Source organism: Numida meleagris, chromosome 17 (genome assembly GCF_002078875.1).
Source record: "Numida meleagris isolate 19003 breed g44 Domestic line chromosome 17, NumMel1.0, whole genome shotgun sequence".
NCBI lineage: Eukaryota > Metazoa > Chordata > Aves > Galliformes > Numididae > Numida > Numida meleagris.
In genome coordinates this window covers 7989982-8006083 of record NC_034425.1, presented here as the reverse complement: position 1 = coordinate 8006083, position 16102 = coordinate 7989982, and the positions used below count along the sequence as shown (strand labels likewise).

Genomic DNA, 16102 nt, shown 5'->3' with positions numbered 1-16102 from the left:
TCCGCGGGGCCGGGAACGCTCCCGGTGGCGCTGGCAGAGCGGGGTGAGCCGCCGTCCCGGGAGCTGGCGGCGCTCCGGCTCCGCGGCGCGCTGCGCTCGTTCTCCCGCGTTGCTGTGTGCGGCCTGCTCCGCGCAGGGGGACGCGTTTCCCTCCGGTCGCGCGGACGCTGGGATGCCCCGGCGGGAGCTGCCTGCGTGTCAGCGTCCCCTGACGAGGGCGAAGGAGCCGGGCCGCTCCCAGCCCCGGCCGTGGCCAGGTCTCCGCGGGGCTGCGCTGACGGCCCCTTCGGTGCTGGAGGTCCCGAGTGCGGAGCGGCCGTCGGGATGGGACGTTCCTCCGTTCTGAAACCGCATTGTGCTGGAATGGCTTTGGAGGGCGTGGGATCGAGTGATGTGCACGCGGGGACCCACCTAAGTTTGTTGTCTTCCAAACGAGCACAAGTGTCGCTACACGTACTCAGATTCTGTACTGCCTAATAGAACCGTACCGCATCTCTGGTTTTTAAAAGCCAAGATTAATGTTGAACTTTTTTTCTTATAGCCACGCAAGAAACGGCGAGAGGAAGATGCTTCTGTGAAAACAATCACGAGGTATTTCTCACCGTTAGCAAAAGCAGGGGGTAAAGCGTCGTCACCTCCAAAAGCCAGCAATATATTGGATTACTTCAAAAAGACACCTGCAGCTGAGAAAGCTCCAGCAGTAGCTGGGGAAACTACGGCAGATTTTGGTGATGACCAGGATTGTTATATACCACCTTCAAAGCTGAAGAGGAAAAGGAAGAGAGTTCATTTAAATAATAAACGAAGAGAAATAAAAGAATCTGAGAATGAACACGTAATAGAAATTAATTGTGATGACAGCATAGAAGCAACAAGGCTGAAAGAAGATAGTAATGATTTCATGGCTATCTGCGCTTTAGGTGACCAAAAAGGTGGAGGAGAATTAGCTGAAGGTAATAAGCAAGGTGAGAATTTCTCAGATGCAGACATCTACATTAGAAGTGATAAGAAAGTTGGTTCTGAAATAAATGCAACAAAAAATAGGATAAGAAAAACGAGGAAAAGGAAGCACAAAGTAAATGTGGATTCGTCTGGAAATTTTTCATTTGAGAACCATCCGAATGAAAAGTGTAAAAAACAAAGTAGAGATAAGAAAAAGAAGGCATCTCCTAACGTGGCAGAATGTGACGTTGTTATTAGTGACTCAAGTTTTGAAGTACATCCAGATAAGACGTCCAAGGGAAATGACAGTATAATAACAGTGTCGTTTGAGGACTTCTTGAAAAGCCAAGTAGAAGAGAATTATGTAGATGGTGTTGAAGAAGGCACAAAGCCAATGCTGGACAGTTCTGTTACAGTAAATGAAAGGGACAAAAGTGATAGCACTAGTGACCCTGAAAAGTGTGAGGAATCTCAGCAGCTACCACTTAGAACAGTAACTGTCCTTGCACAAGTCCATTCTGTTCCTCCCAAATCTACTTCTTTACATAATGAGCAAAAAGGATCTAGGAAAATAGCTTCCATTTTTTTGAAGCAGAAGGTATATGTTGAAGAAGAAAGCAGCCCGCCTCTTCTGGAGAGTGAACAAACCGAGCAGGTTGCTCAGAAAAGGAAATCTAATGTAGTCATTGAGGAAGAGGAGCTGGAGTTAGCTATACTTGAGACGGCAGGATCAGATTCTTTGAAAATGAAATCTACTGTGGAAGAAAGGCATCAGTTTATGAAAGCATTTAGACAACCAACATCAGATCTAAGAAAAAGCGTAGTTAAAAAGGCACCTGGGAAAGCAAAACAAGTCACTGGAAAGTCTTCAAAAGATAAACAAGGACCTGAGGGTGACAGTGTTTTCAGTAAGGTATTAGAAGGTGGGCAACCAGAAGATGATGTGGACAAATACATCCATTCTAGTCCTGGAAACACTAGAACTAAAACCAAAAAACCTAGAAAGTTTCAGAAAAAGGGAAACAAAAGAAACAAGGCTTTAGGAGATAAGGAAAAATGTGTCTCAAGTACTATCAGTTATAATAAAGAATCAGCAGGTAACGATCAGATGAAGGAAAGTAACTTGGATGTACGAATTTCATCTAGTCCAAAAGTCAGTGAGTTGAGGAGGAGTCTAAGGCAAAAGAAAATGGACACATCCAAAACTATCACACCTAAAAAAAACAGAATTAGGAGTAACTTTTCTGAAGAGGAAAGTGTGTGGCCTGTACAGACTTCCACACCAAAAGCAAGGAAGCAGTCCTTGAAGACAAGTGGTATCTATAAGGCTGAGGTGATTACAGTGCCCTCTGATGAAAACAGCCCAATAAGGTAAACATTTTAGAATATATTCTGGCTTTCTGCACTTTGTTTTGTTTTCCTGCTAGTATTTTAAGAGTAAGTTGTAGTTATAATTCCTTTAATTAAAAAGTAATGATTTCATAACACTTTTCCCTAATTAGAATGAGGTTTACACGGATCAATGCAACTATAAAATCAAATAAAGGTGAAGCAATGAATAATGAAGAGCTTAACTCCAAAAATACAAAGGTAATTCACGTAACAGCTTGTGTTTCAGTATTTTTGTCATTTACTATATGCATATAATTGTTAACATTCAAATTGTCTAATATAACAAAGTATGGTAGTGCACAGATGTCCAATCAAAAGAGAGCATTACTGGGATTCTGTAGCATTTGAGCTCGTTTCTTGTACAATTATTGTACCTTTGACTTCAAAATAGGTTTTATTCATAGAAGCTGCTTTTCATAACAGAAATCTGATAGAATAGCATGCTCGTCTTTGGCAAGGTCTCAAGGTGGGACTTAGTATTTGGGCACAGCAGAACAGCTTATGCATAGAACATCACTGCTCAGATCTCGTTTGTGCTGTGGATGAACAGGAGAATCCCTCCCAGGGCTCCCACTCCCTCTTAGTTTGCTCCTTCTGATTCTTTCACTTTCTTCCTGACGCAAGCAAAATTTTGTAACACGATTTAGAAATCGCGTGCTAGAGATAATACGATGTGAAACACTTAATGAAGATATTGCTATTAATTGCTAGATATCTTGGTTGTTTTTGTACTTTGCCAATAGATAAGCTCTACTTCTAAAAACATATCCAAAGCAAAACAGCTGGTTGAAAAAGCAAAAGCTCTACGGCACAACAGATCAAAGGTCACCGAGGACTCGCCCGCTCCTGTGAGGCGCTCATCTCGGCAGCGAGCTCTGGCAGAAAAGAAAACGTCACCAGAAAGTGAAGTAAGCCTGTCTACTTTATACAGGGAAACAGCCTCAAGTTCTTGTGGCTCGGTTAAGCAGCAAAAATGTTTCTTAGAAACGTTTTCTTCCTTCAGTATAAAATAAGGTAGATAGAGATAAAATGGTGCAGTGAATGTGAGCTACGTAACTGCCAGACTGGAAAGCACAAGTTGATGTAGGTGTGTGAAATGCACTGGGTGGTCACGCGTCACAAGTGGCTGTTCCTCTGACCTGGTGGACTGCAAGGTGTCTGCTCCACGTGTGCGTGCTGTAGGGACGGAGTAATTTTGGCCTTTGCTTCTGTATTGGACACCGAATTTTATGTATTGTTTCTGTGTAGGCAACACTAGTAAAATTACTGTATAATCTTCAAATGGTATTTGGTAACTTCTAGGCTCCGTAGCAGTTCCCTCAGTACCAATCACATAAGTGTATTGCTAATGAAGGAAGAAAAACCTTTTTCTTCCTACGTTTGTTTCCTTTTCCTCTAGAACTCAGTAATAACCTTACATTCAAGCCAGAGTAATGATGGTACTGCAATACGGAATGTGAAGCCAAAGAGTCTTCGAAGCTTAAATGATGTCCTGGGGAAAAAGTCTAGGAATCTGAAGGTTTCTAAGAACTCAAATGGTAATTGAATTTTACTAAATGAGTTACTTTGTTAAATTTATTCACCAGTTTATTTTATAAAGCTTCTTCTGTAGTATATTTATCTTTTCCTTTGATTTATGTGATATTCCAATGTGCACCTTTAAATTTTTATGAAATGAGTGAATACTGCAGAAGTTACTGACAGCTGCTGCTTTGTTTTTTCTGTCTCCATTCAGGGAAAATGATATTTATTTAAAAATCCAGTAAGCCACGACTCTCAATGCATACTGTGTTCTGTTGCCTTCTACTTTTTAAGGATTTTTTTAATGTAGTGATGAAATAACTTGAGATATAACTGTAATGGATCTTATTAAAATACTTAGCTTTTCTTTAAGAAAATGAGCTCCATTGCATTATTAAAATGTACAGATAGTGAACATGGAAGCAAAGCTACAATGCAGATATGATGAGAGAGGGGGACCAGTGCCACCCTAATCATGATTCTTTGCTGTTTTTCTAAAGGAAAACCGGGATATGTGCCTTCATTCCTGGGCAGAAATGCTCAGAATTCTGCAGATGAGCCAGTTGTGATTTTTGATGACAGCAGGTCAGTTTTCAAAATTGCACTTGATTAAGAATCAAAATATATATGTATCACAAATTTAAAATACTTACTGAAATGTGATGTAAGTTTTTGTGTTGTTTGTCCTGACCAATGCATTAATCTGCCTGCAAGATTTTGAGGGTTTATTGAGAGTTGAAAACTATTATTGAGCCATTTTAGGTGGCTGAAAATCTAGTTGATGACTGGCATAAAACATCTTAAATAGCATATAAAATACAAAAATCAAGAGAATGAGACTTTAATAACAAAATTCAGAATTTTAAACCAAATATAAACATATTGCATTTAAATTGATTGAGCAGTTCTTTCAGACTGCATAAATTCATATATAGAATGTGATTAGATTCTGTCATAAACCTTATATACCTGGTAGTTTTAATGATTTTCTTTCATTTCTATTTTCATTAAAGCCAAGATGCATCTGAAAATTCTCAAGATGATGATCAGTTCAGAGCAAAACGTGAATTCCTGATGAGTGGTTTGCCAGAATTACTGAAAAGACAGATTGCTAAGAAAGCAGCAGCAATGGAAGCATACTTGCTAGCCAGTTCATGTTTCAAGACTGTTGTCCACGTGCAGCAGAAGGATGACTGTAAGCTTTTGTTCAGTTATTGATAAATGTGTATGATTTTAGGCAATCCGTTCAGAAAAGAGACAAGCTGAAAAACAGCTTTTTAACTGGAATAACTGAGTTCCTTCTTGTTTTATTATTGTAATACCAGCTTTTGGGGAGATGCTTTTGAATATACAATTCTCACATTAAATTGGTGCAAGAGTAATGTATGCACTTATGGGAAGGGACAGAATATTCATAAGGTAGTCTTTCAAGTTATAATTTGGAGAATATTAATCATGTTGGACTTAATTGGGCAGAAGACATTTCCTTCTGACAAGGGCAAAATGCTTCTCAAGAGAGAAAAGACCAGCCCTTCTTTTTTACCTTTCTCCACTAAGTTAGGGAGTGTGCTACAATGTCCTTATGAAAGGGGAGGGCAGAAAACCAGAAGGCAGAATGCCACTGAACAGTTGATGTTTGCAATCCAGCTAAAATCCTGAAGAGTGCTGGTGAAGGCGCTGGTGCTTGTTTGGAGTAAGCAGAACCTGGGATCGGTTTCCTGGAGAAACTCTGTATCCCAAATTGTGCTAATTTCTTCAGCTTGTCGGGGGTGGGATTAGTGAAGATAAAGTTGATGCAGTGTAAATTGAGTAAACTTGACTTTGACATGAGTAAACGCTCTTCCACCTACAGCTTTCTTACTGTGGGATGTTTTTGTCTGCAGTTGTATCTCTGTGTATCAGATTTATGGGGGTTTTTGTTCCTCTCTTTCTTTATTTCTTTTCTTTTTTAGTTTGTCCGCTGTGGAAATTGACATCACCATTGTGTCCTTTACTAACTAGGCTAAGGAAACTGAGTACTGAGGTCACTAATGTCACAAAAATTGCCATCTCGCTCGGTGAATTTTCCGCTGTGAAGTCAGAACTGACTGGAAGCCATTCTGCACCTGTGGTTAGTACTTCAAAATGGAAGGTCATATATCAAGAAAAACATTTTGGGTTTTTTTGTTACTTGGTAGGGAGGAAGAAAAACAACACAAAAGCAACACCAAAAAACCCTGTGGTTTGAATCCTTCATTGCTGGAGACGTTTTTGTTTGCTTGATTTCTTTTGTGGCTGTGTGTTACACCAAACAATTTTCAAGGCAGGAGAATTTGTCACTAGACAAATCTCAGGTCGTAACTGGGAAGCTGCCACTGTTATCTTAAATTATGCAAAAATGTAATTGTTCTTCTTTATATTTTCAAGTGACCTTTTCTTTTGTATTAACAGTTTTCTGGCCACCGACCAGTTTTCTCTGAGTCCTTCAGGAAAGGTTTGCTTGACGAGATTGTGTCTTATAACTCTCAGTTTCCTGTGAGAAAATACTTCTACAAGTTTCTGAAAAAGCAGACAGAGCGGCTGCTTTTAGAAAATAGCATACAAGGTTAGTAATCTACCTAGGGAAAATACCATCTAAACCCACGTAAGAAGGCAAGTTGACGTTTCCAGAAATCTTTCAATGAAAGAATGTTGTTGGAAATAAGCTGGTCCCACCTTTTGTTATTTTGACCAAATTCTTCAAATGTGGCTTGAAATACAGTTATAATAGCCATAGCTTGATTTTATTTTTACATTTTTAAAATATGGGAGTTTTTTTTTCTTTTTTCCCATAGAAAGCAGAGATGCCTCTTCAAATTCTGAGGTAAATCAAAAACACTCTGACAACAGGAAGGAAACCAAGAGGAAAAGGAAAGAAAAAGAGGACCAAAAATCAAAAAGGAGAAAACAAACTGAGAATACAGAGACTGAAGTAGAATCCAGAGTTTCCAGGAGTATTGTCACTCCTGCACCTGGAGGAAGACAAGCAGATGCAGAACAAGCAACACATCTGGGGAAAAACAAAAACCAGAAAGCAGATGTTATGACAGAAGATACTGAATATTTATCAGAGACGAATGCACTTTCAGGTAAATGCACACTTCCTGTCTGATTTTCATCCTCTTTGTGTTGAGGAAATGTGATATATCAGATTTCCACTGTGATGCAGAAGCCCTGTACAAGTCTTAATATTCTGTTAGCTGTGAGTAATGGATAATGCTCAAATAAAAAGACAATAGACCATATTTACTTTTCTTTTTCTGTAGGCGTTGAAGACATGCTCTGGACAGAAAAGTATCAGCCTCAAGACTCCAATGAACTTGTAGGGAACAAGAAAGAAATTGAAAGGCTACATAGGTTGGAACCATTCTTAAGTAACTCAAAACACCATTTTACTTAATTAACATAATTTAAGTATAATTATCTTACACTGTAGTAGGATGTGTCTGTGGCCTTTGCTTTGCTTTACTCCCCAAAAGTTGCAGAAACAAATTAGCAGTTGATATGAATTACGTTCTAGTCATAGTTTCTTTTATCATGATCCCTTGGTACGTAGTATAGCAATCCATCTTGCAAACAACACTGTACATGACAAAGTGTTTTCCACAATTTAAGCAGTTCATAAGGTGATCTAATTTTATACAAATCAGCGAACACAACAGAGAATGAAGGAGTTGTTCTTCACAAAATAATCAAACGTGAAGATTTCTTTTAATTGTAAGGAACTTAATATGTTTCTAAGAAAGATAGAAAGTGGCTGATCTCAAGTTTCATGTTCTGTTCCATCTTTTTGTTTACTAAGCAGTAATTTTTTTTTTGTTCTGTTTCTTTTATAGCTGGCTAAAAGAATGGAAAAAAAGAGCTGATTGGGAAGAAAAGAGAAATCAAAAAGGGGAAAAGGAGGACAAAGAGCATCAAGGTGCTGATAGAGTTCAAAATGACATGTAGTTTCTCCTTAAAGCTGACATTAAAATGATATGAATTGATAATGATCTGAACAATCTCTTCTCTTTTAAATAATTCTACAGATTCTTTGGATAGCCTTGATTTTAAAGATGATAAATCTGATATTGAGGAAGAGAATAACCTTTGCAATACAGTTCTGATCACTGGCCCACCAGGAGTGGGGAAAACTGCTGCAGTATATGCTTGTGCTCAAGAGCTTGGTTTTAAGGTTTGTGGAGTCTTTTTCAATGCTATTTTTCTTACTTGTATGTAGTGATATGGAAGGATTTATAATACAAGATGTCTTTAACTAATTAAATACACTTGCAGATATTTGAAGTCAACGCCTCTTGCCAGCGCAGTGGTAGGCAGATACTGTCTCAACTAAAAGAAGCTACTCAGTCTCATCAAGTGGACAAAAAAGGCATTAATGCACATAAGCCTTGCTTTTTTAACAGTTGTAGCAGTGCAAAGTCACCAAGTAAGTTTCGTGCTTCTGTTGGTATTTTTTTTAGGAACTGAGTTCCCAAAACAATTTTTAAACATCAATTATTTAAGAAAGATAGCAAAGTTTATCTGTCCTCTGTAATAACAAGAAATGCTCCATAAGTTAACGTAACTGTACCAAATTAAATACTGACTTTATCAAAATGACTGACTCGTGATTCTCTTCCTAAATTATTTCTGTAGTGTTGGAGTAATGAGCAAAAAGTGCTATGACACTTTGGATAGAAGGTTGAACAGAAAGCATTCCCTGAACAGGAGAAAAGTAAAATAAACAGAAATCAGTACAGTAAAGCTGTCTTGTACTATAAACAAAACTCGACTTTGCTCTGTATTTGCTTGAGAATTGTCATCTTGAGATTACATTTCAAATTTAATATCAACGATCTTGCAGAAAAAATGTACTCTCCGAAGAAAGTTATTTCACCAAGAAAACCTCCACTGTCACCAAAAGGAGCAGGATTAAAACGAAGCCTCCCCCCTAAAACACTTGCAAACTATTTCAAAATGTCTTCCAGATGTAAAGGTAATGATGGAACAGTGACATCTCAAGAAAAAAATAAAGGTAAGTGTCACTATTTAATAGTTAATTATCTTTAGAGATGGAAAAGCTACACTGTACTATTGTATACTTGAAGAAAAGATTAGAATAGGCGAATTTATTACACCAGCTGCTGGCAAGTGTATGCTTGTCTACATAGGAAACAGTTATTATTTTTTTCAGAAACAGTGAGGAGGAATGCATGAACCAAGTGCTGGATAGATTTGGAGCAACGGTGTAGCCCACATGTTTCCAGGCAACCATACTACACTGTCTTGAAGGGCAATGTAGTGGATTACAGAGCTTACAGAGCATCTATGCCGTGCCCCCAAAATATCGTAGATGACAAGCAGATTTGGTGCAGAATTAATTCTACAGTAGTCAGCCCTTCACCAAACACTACCAAATTCCCAGCAAATTCCTTGTATTTTTTTTTTAAATAAGAGATATCCAAAAAGGCATCAGAATTCTAAATTTGTGGCAGTGTAGACTTTCTTACTCAGATTATGTATAGGATGTTTTCTAAAGTACTGTTTAGAGCACGTGTTTAAGCAGTTTCAGTCCTTTCTACTCAATTCTTCACCCATCTGCAGGAAATGCTCAGAACTTGTGTGAAGAAAAAAATGTTCAAATTAAGTCAATAAGCAAAGAAGTGGAAGAAGGAGAACATAACAGAAAAAGTGCGACATCTCTCATACTTTTTGAAGAGGTAAAATTTGAGTGAAGCATCCTGATGTGAGCAATACATCCTATCTGTTTAGATAACTTATTTTTCTTCCTTCTTCCTTGGGGCTTCTAGGTAGATTCAAGTGCAGGGATTATCAGTTACTTAAAAAATGAATTCAATATTTAATGGTTTCATCCTCCTGAGTTCTTCTCTTTAAGTAGACACAAGTAATTTTTTCCTTATTTTAAAAACTAATTTTAAGAGATAATGGCACTACCTATAATCTATCTGCCAACTGTTGTTTGCTGCTGGAACAGTTTGCAGGATTCTGCTGATCCAATTTATTTGACTGTCGAGTGTGTTACAATTTTTCTGCTACACGTCATTGCCTCTGCCTCTTTGATTAATTTATATTAATGTTAAGTCTTACTCTGCAGTTAAGAGTATGACTACAAATGCAGTAGCTGTTGGTAGTTTGTATTTCATTTGTGTTTTTTCTGTAGGTAGATATAATATTTGATGAAGATGCAGGATTTCTAAATGCAATAAAGACGTTCATGGCAACTGCAAAGAGACCTGTAATTCTTACTACCAATGGTGAGTAGGGCTTTTTCCTGTGATTAGTCTTTGCAGACAGAAAAGCCTGTTTGAATAAGACTGTTTAAATGGGAATGGTTGAGTGCAGCTCTTAAATGTAAAACTTAAGGGGTAGAGACTACAAAGAGAGCCTTTGAGTATTTGAGTAAAGAAAACAATCTGTTTTGAACATAATGTCATGGCATTTCACCAGTATCTCTTTGCATAGATCCCACATTTAGCTTAATGTTTGATGGCTATTTTGAAGAAATCAACTTCAGAACTCCTTCCTTGGTAAGTCTGTGTTTGGAAATGCGGATTATGTCCTAAAAAAAAAAAGGTATTTTTCAGCTGATTTAATCTTAAAATTTAAAGGTTAGTGTAAGTTTATAACTATCTGGTGGAATATATCTATATGATCAGACAACTCCTGTTTTATGTTTATGCAAGAGTGTATAAGATGGTTTTTTTTCTCTTTACATGTAGAATTTAGTATTAGCCTGGAGGAGTTATTTTCTTGACCATTTAGTATTTGACATCACTTCATCACTTTAGTCCTTAAGGTATAGTAAATAATTTCATAGGAGATATAGTTTTGACCCAAAGACTGACTACACTAGTATTTGTTAGTCATAAAAAATAGAACTCCTCTAGAAATAGTATGGGTTATTCCTTTAATATTGGTGTTCTGTGTAGCAAATAGTTTTATTTGCAGCGATGTATCATATTTAAAAAAAAAAAAAGAGAGAGAGAGGGAAGAAACTCTTGAAGGGAGACTTTCTCAATGTAAAAATGAAAATCCTTTGGGATATCAGAAATGCGGATGAGAAAGAAAGGAAAAACTTCTAAGACCTGTTTAATAATAACAAAGTGTACATAGCTTTAAGAATGTAGGCAGAATACGTGCGCTTAATTTAATGAGTTGAATTTCTAAACTGAACTGAATTATCTGACGTGGACTGTTTGGATTTGGTACAGAATTCTGCCGAGGTTTTGATGTTACTTAAACTGTTCTATATTAAATAGAAAAACGTATTGCAAGTGTAAAGAGAATAATTTGCTTCTGTGTGACATTGCAGTCTTAACTGGTAAGAGTTGTTTTCAGTGGCTTTTGCTTAACTTCTAGATGAATGCTGCTAGCTATCTGCAAGTGCTGTGTTTGGCTGAGAATTTACGAACAGATGTAAAAGACTTAGCTGCTTTGTTAACCACAAATAACTGTGATATCAGACAAAGTGTTCTCTACTTACAATTTTGGGTTAGAAGTGGAGGTGGATACTTAAAAGACAAACACTTGGCACTTCATGGTAAGTTGATTTTAATTTAAAAAAATTATCTCCTATCTTCAGATGACAGATTAAATGAAACTATTCTTAACAATGGATGAGTAGATGCTAACTTTCTGTACAATTTGTAAAGACTTGGTGGGTATCGTATAGCTTTTTGTCACTGTTGTTGTCTCAGTTTTCTTGTACTTCAAAACCTTGTATATATGCGTAAGAGATCTTTATTTTAGGAGTAGCAAAACTGGACAGAGCAGAGAGCCAGTCGTTGCCTCCCTTGAGCTGGGAGCTGGCAGTTCTTTACCCATTTAGCAGAGTTACAGGTAACTCACCTAGAGATAGAGAACTGAAAAAGGAGAAAAACTGGACAACTAGCAGGGGAGCAGCCAAAGGATACGAGGGATACAGGAGGAGTATCCTCAGCAAGTGTGAACGTGTGTTACACAGAGGTGTATAACAAAAAGATAATTTCTAATGGCAACTTGCAAAGAAGGGGGAGTTTGAGAATTAAGGAAATGAAATGGGCATGATTAATGGGGCAATTTCAGTTTCTGTGTGCATTCCTTTCTAAAAGGAATGGAGACAAACTGGAAGGGGAAAAAAAAAACAACAGTATGTTTATGATGCAGCTTTTTTCAAGTGAACTATTTCTCTTTGTGCAGGAGAAAATAAAGCAGATCAAGTAATTAATTCTGAGAAGACTACAGATCCCAGGATGGATTTTTCTGAAGATGATGCCCCACCTCAGGAGTTCCCAAAATGTGACACAGGCTGTGTAGAGACATTGCTTGGCCTTAAGAATATCCTGTTGCCATCAGAAGATTTGTTCACTTTTCTCAAGGTATTTTTCTAATTCTCTAGCTAATACCTTGACAATTGCTAGATATCATAGTGTAATTGTCACTATGAATAGCATCTTAGAAGCAAATCTTTTTGGAAGAATTTGTTGTTGAAATTAATATATTCTCTAGTAATTAAGGAAAACGCAAACCGGAGCAGTGTGCAGAAAACCTAGTCCTTTACCTCATAAGCTGGGAATATGAGGTTTTCTGTAATTTTTTTTTGCATTAAAATACATTTAAAAACATATATATTAATATACTTTTCCACAATTATTATTTTACAGCAGAAAATCACAACCAAGGAGCACTGGGATAAATTGATACAGCTTCTCACAGAATTCCAGCTGAAGAAAGTGGATTTTATACATAGTAATCTTGAATTTCTTCTCCCTTTACCAGTGGATTATATTTCAAATCAATCTGAAGCATCTAACTCTATACCTGAAAGGACTACCATAGTTTCTTCAAAAAACAATTCCATTAGCAGTTACTGTTCTGGAAAAAAATCTAAAAAGACAAAGAACAAGAAAAGGCTTGAGGAATTGGATGACAGTGACTTATTTGATACTGGGCTGAACTATTCCGCTGAATTCATAGCTTTGCCATCAGACAGTCCTACGTCATGTGCTGAAGTGAATAAAGAGGAACCAAAATTGATGACTAATAGAAAAGGAAAAGAGATGAAAAGCAAAACCCCATCAAATGAGAGAAGATCTGCTCTTGTTCTTCAGTGTCTGAATTCACTGGCTGAATTTGTGGAGGACATGTCTTTTTTGGATTGCTGTGTAAACAGTAGCACAAAGGAGCCACTAGAGTTCTCTAAAGATGAAGGATTCAACTGGATGAATGGCAAAATCAAAAATGGTCTGTGTGATGAATTCAGTATTGAAAATACTGATTGGTGGAGCTCTCAGAGCTGCAGTGAAATAAAAGCAGCTATTGAAGCACTCAGTTTTAACAAGTGTTCTGTTAGCATTTCTCAAAACTTGGAAGCCTCTTTGAGCACAAGTAATACACCTGAAAGCGATCAACTCGAGGGACTGACTTTGCATGTGTCAGACACAAGAAATTCTGTATCTTTCAATCAGTCAGCTGATTTAAGGTAAGGCTGTGCTGGTATTTCTGGAGTTATTTGTCAAGAAAAGCATTTCTCAGTGTGTAGGACTGCTTCAGATACTATGCCAATATGAATGTTTTTAGTAGGCCTGAGAACACTGGAATAAGTTGTTAACTTTGCTTAAATAAGCTCAAATTAAGTACTTAGCAGTTGCTGCCAAAAATAATGTTTGAATACCCTGACCATAATATTCAGGAATGGTGGCCTTAAGCTGGTCTATATACTTTAAATCAATTCACACACCATTACCCCACTAAGAAAAACAAAAATTTAAAGGAATTTAAAGGATTTTTCCAAGACAGATGGACTGAAACTGCTTCTGAAGGTACCGGAAATGCAATTTTTATCTAGTGCCTGGTTTTATCGAGTCCTTACATGTGTAGGTGCTACCTGATGAAGACTGATGTAATTCAGAGCAGAGGTACTGCATTTCTGTAAGTCAGCACCCGGAAGAGCAGTGTCAAAATAGATGCATCTAACCTGTGACCATATGTGGCCAACGTATATCCAAAGTTAACACTGGCTGTGATACTGGTATTTGCCAGAATGGCAGTTACCTGACACTTCACCTATTTCTGAAGACCATAGGTGCTTTTGGTTGTCTGATGGATGTACTAAACCTCATATGCTTGACTAGATTGTGTAGACTTCCCCAGACTAGACTCTGTATTTAAGCTAAGAACACTGGCAAAACAAATTTCTGTCCCTTACGTTTTTAAGTGCATCTCTGTGATGCTGTGTAAGTAGCGTATGATCAGAAGTTGCAGATATCTAATCCATTGGAAGCACTTTTGGAAGTTATTATCGCCTTAACAGTTTTAAGCAAGTGGATTTGATTTTTAAAGTAACAAATACATTCTTGAACAAGAAACTAAAAAGCTTCATTCTCTATTCTAGCATCCACAAAAAAGCACAGAAGAGGCTGGCAGTCATCAGAACCGTATTTTCCAGAACTCCTTTAAACCTCGGAAATAAGCAAGCTAGCATACTTGAGTATCTCCCTACTCTTCGCAGTATTTGTAGGTCCGAGAAGCTTAAAGAGCAAGGAAAGATAAAAAGAAGGTAAGCTTTAGTTTTCCTAAATCTTGCTACGTTTCAGTATGCAAGGTAGTTCAAGAATTTTAGTAAAATATCTTGTTAAATCTTTCTAGACAAGAAAGGCGGATGTTGCTTTTCTAAATATAAGTTCTATCCACCATTTGGAAGTAATTTTGTCACCTTGTAGTCACTCTTACTTTTTCTCTTTTTAGGTTTTTGCATTATCTTGAAGGAATTCATCTTGAAATACCCAGGCAAGCGATAAACAGTTTATCTCTAGACTTCCCTTAAAATCACTAACACCAGAAATATTTTGTGCCTAATGGTGGTATTCTCACCATAACTGCAGGGTTTTTTTACCACGTTATTTTATTGTATATTCAGAGCCATTTGTATATTAAATTTCTATAATTATTTAAAATAATGTAAATATCTATTGTCATAATATTGCTCTCCACATCTGCAATGTGGGTTTGTTTGGTGCTTGTCCAGTACGTGCATTTAGAATATTAAATGCACCACCTAATCAGTTGGTACTGCTTTGTTTGTTTCAAACATGGAACTGTCACAATTTCCACACGTTGCTTTCTTTTTCCCCTCCTCTTTGAGAAGAAGCCTTGACTAAAATAAGCTTGATTCATTCAGAATTTGCATATGTGTTAAATAAACCAGAGTGAGAAGGGAACAGGGAGAGAAAGCAATCAATTTCAGTCTTCTGAAATGTAAATGACTAAAACTAGTGTGTGGGTAACAAAGTCATTACAAAGCACTGTGCTTCCATGTACATATATTTGTATACGTTGGTTTCACTTCATTCGTATTTACAGCTGATCTGCATGTTAATCTCCTTAAAAGAGAAATGAATACTGTAGTTCAAGATGAACTCGGATATTAGGCATGATTTTGTAAATAACAATTCAACTATTACTTCAAGTTCAGTAATATTTAATTACTTCCAATCTTGTATATTGTGTTGTATTTTTATACTTCATTTTGTATTTGACAAGACTTCAGCCTGGTTGTTTGTGATAGCATCTGTTTTTATACAACAATAAATCTGATAAATCTTATTGTTCACATCAGAAATGTCCACAACTGTAGCAAAGTCTAAAACATATGTTTTCCATCTGTAAAAATGGTATTTGAGAATTTTCTTAACTGGAAAGATTGCATCCATGTTCTTTTCTGACTTTTGTATTGCAGTTCCACTGTTCTCAAACTGGGATTGTTGCAGCGCAGCGGTGCTCTGTTTACCTCAGTGTTTCTGTAATAAGAAGGAAGGCCTTTTTCTGGTACCTTCCGTTCTCATTTTTCATGAATGAAAAATAATTATGGAAACAGTAAATTATTTGAAATATCGGTGCTGTAGATAATGTTTACAGTTTACTCTTTCAGTAGCAGAGAACTATCAAGTGAGTGGAATAAAGCGGTGGCTGTTTAAAATTTTAATGGACTGTACTGCTCAATCAATGGTCTAAGTGACTTCTGTACTTATTTTCTCAAAAAAAAAAAAGGATCACTTCTCTAGGTAATTACAGTGTGGACCTACATCTATCAGAAAAAGGCTCTCTAAACTATCACTTATTTTAGGAAATAGATGGGAAAGACAAATTAGCAGTGGGAGACAACTCCTTTTGAAGTCAGCTGTCTGGTTCTAATAATTGCCTTAAGTATTTTTGTGAGGGAAGCTCCAGGCTGGGGTGCTGAGTCCAAAAG

At 37.2% G+C, this 16102-nt stretch overlaps 2 protein-coding genes across 3 annotated transcripts in view; one reads left to right on the top strand and one right to left on the bottom strand.

The window, feature by feature from the left end:
- CRLF3 (cytokine receptor like factor 3) overlaps positions 1 to 354 on the bottom strand; it is a 14245-nt gene extending 13891 nt beyond the window's left edge. The window contains exon 1 of the mRNA XM_021415265.1: positions 214 to 354. Coding sequence (XP_021270940.1) covers positions 214 to 354 — 141 coding nt within the window. The remainder of the gene's footprint in view (positions 1 to 213) is intronic.
- On the top strand, positions 541 to 15835 carry ATAD5 (ATPase family, AAA domain containing 5). 2 transcript variants are annotated; one of them, XM_021415042.1, is made up of 22 exons: positions 541 to 2313; positions 2445 to 2532; positions 3078 to 3242; positions 3734 to 3872; positions 4356 to 4440; positions 4869 to 5050; positions 5808 to 5965; positions 6286 to 6439; positions 6669 to 6962; positions 7140 to 7230; positions 7710 to 7792; positions 7902 to 8047; positions 8149 to 8299; positions 8717 to 8887; positions 9457 to 9572; positions 10034 to 10127; positions 10336 to 10400; positions 11233 to 11413; positions 12052 to 12230; positions 12519 to 13333; positions 14246 to 14410; positions 14599 to 15835. In XM_021415042.1, the coding sequence occupies exons 1-22, from the start codon at positions 902 to 904 to the stop codon at positions 14675 to 14677; spliced, it is 5013 nt and encodes a 1670-aa protein (XP_021270717.1). In that variant the 5' UTR covers positions 541 to 901; the 3' UTR covers positions 14678 to 15835. The 2 variants fall into 2 exon arrangements, with proteins under 2 accessions (XP_021270717.1, XP_021270716.1); XM_021415041.1 differs by having other exon boundaries at positions 542 to 2313; positions 12516 to 13333.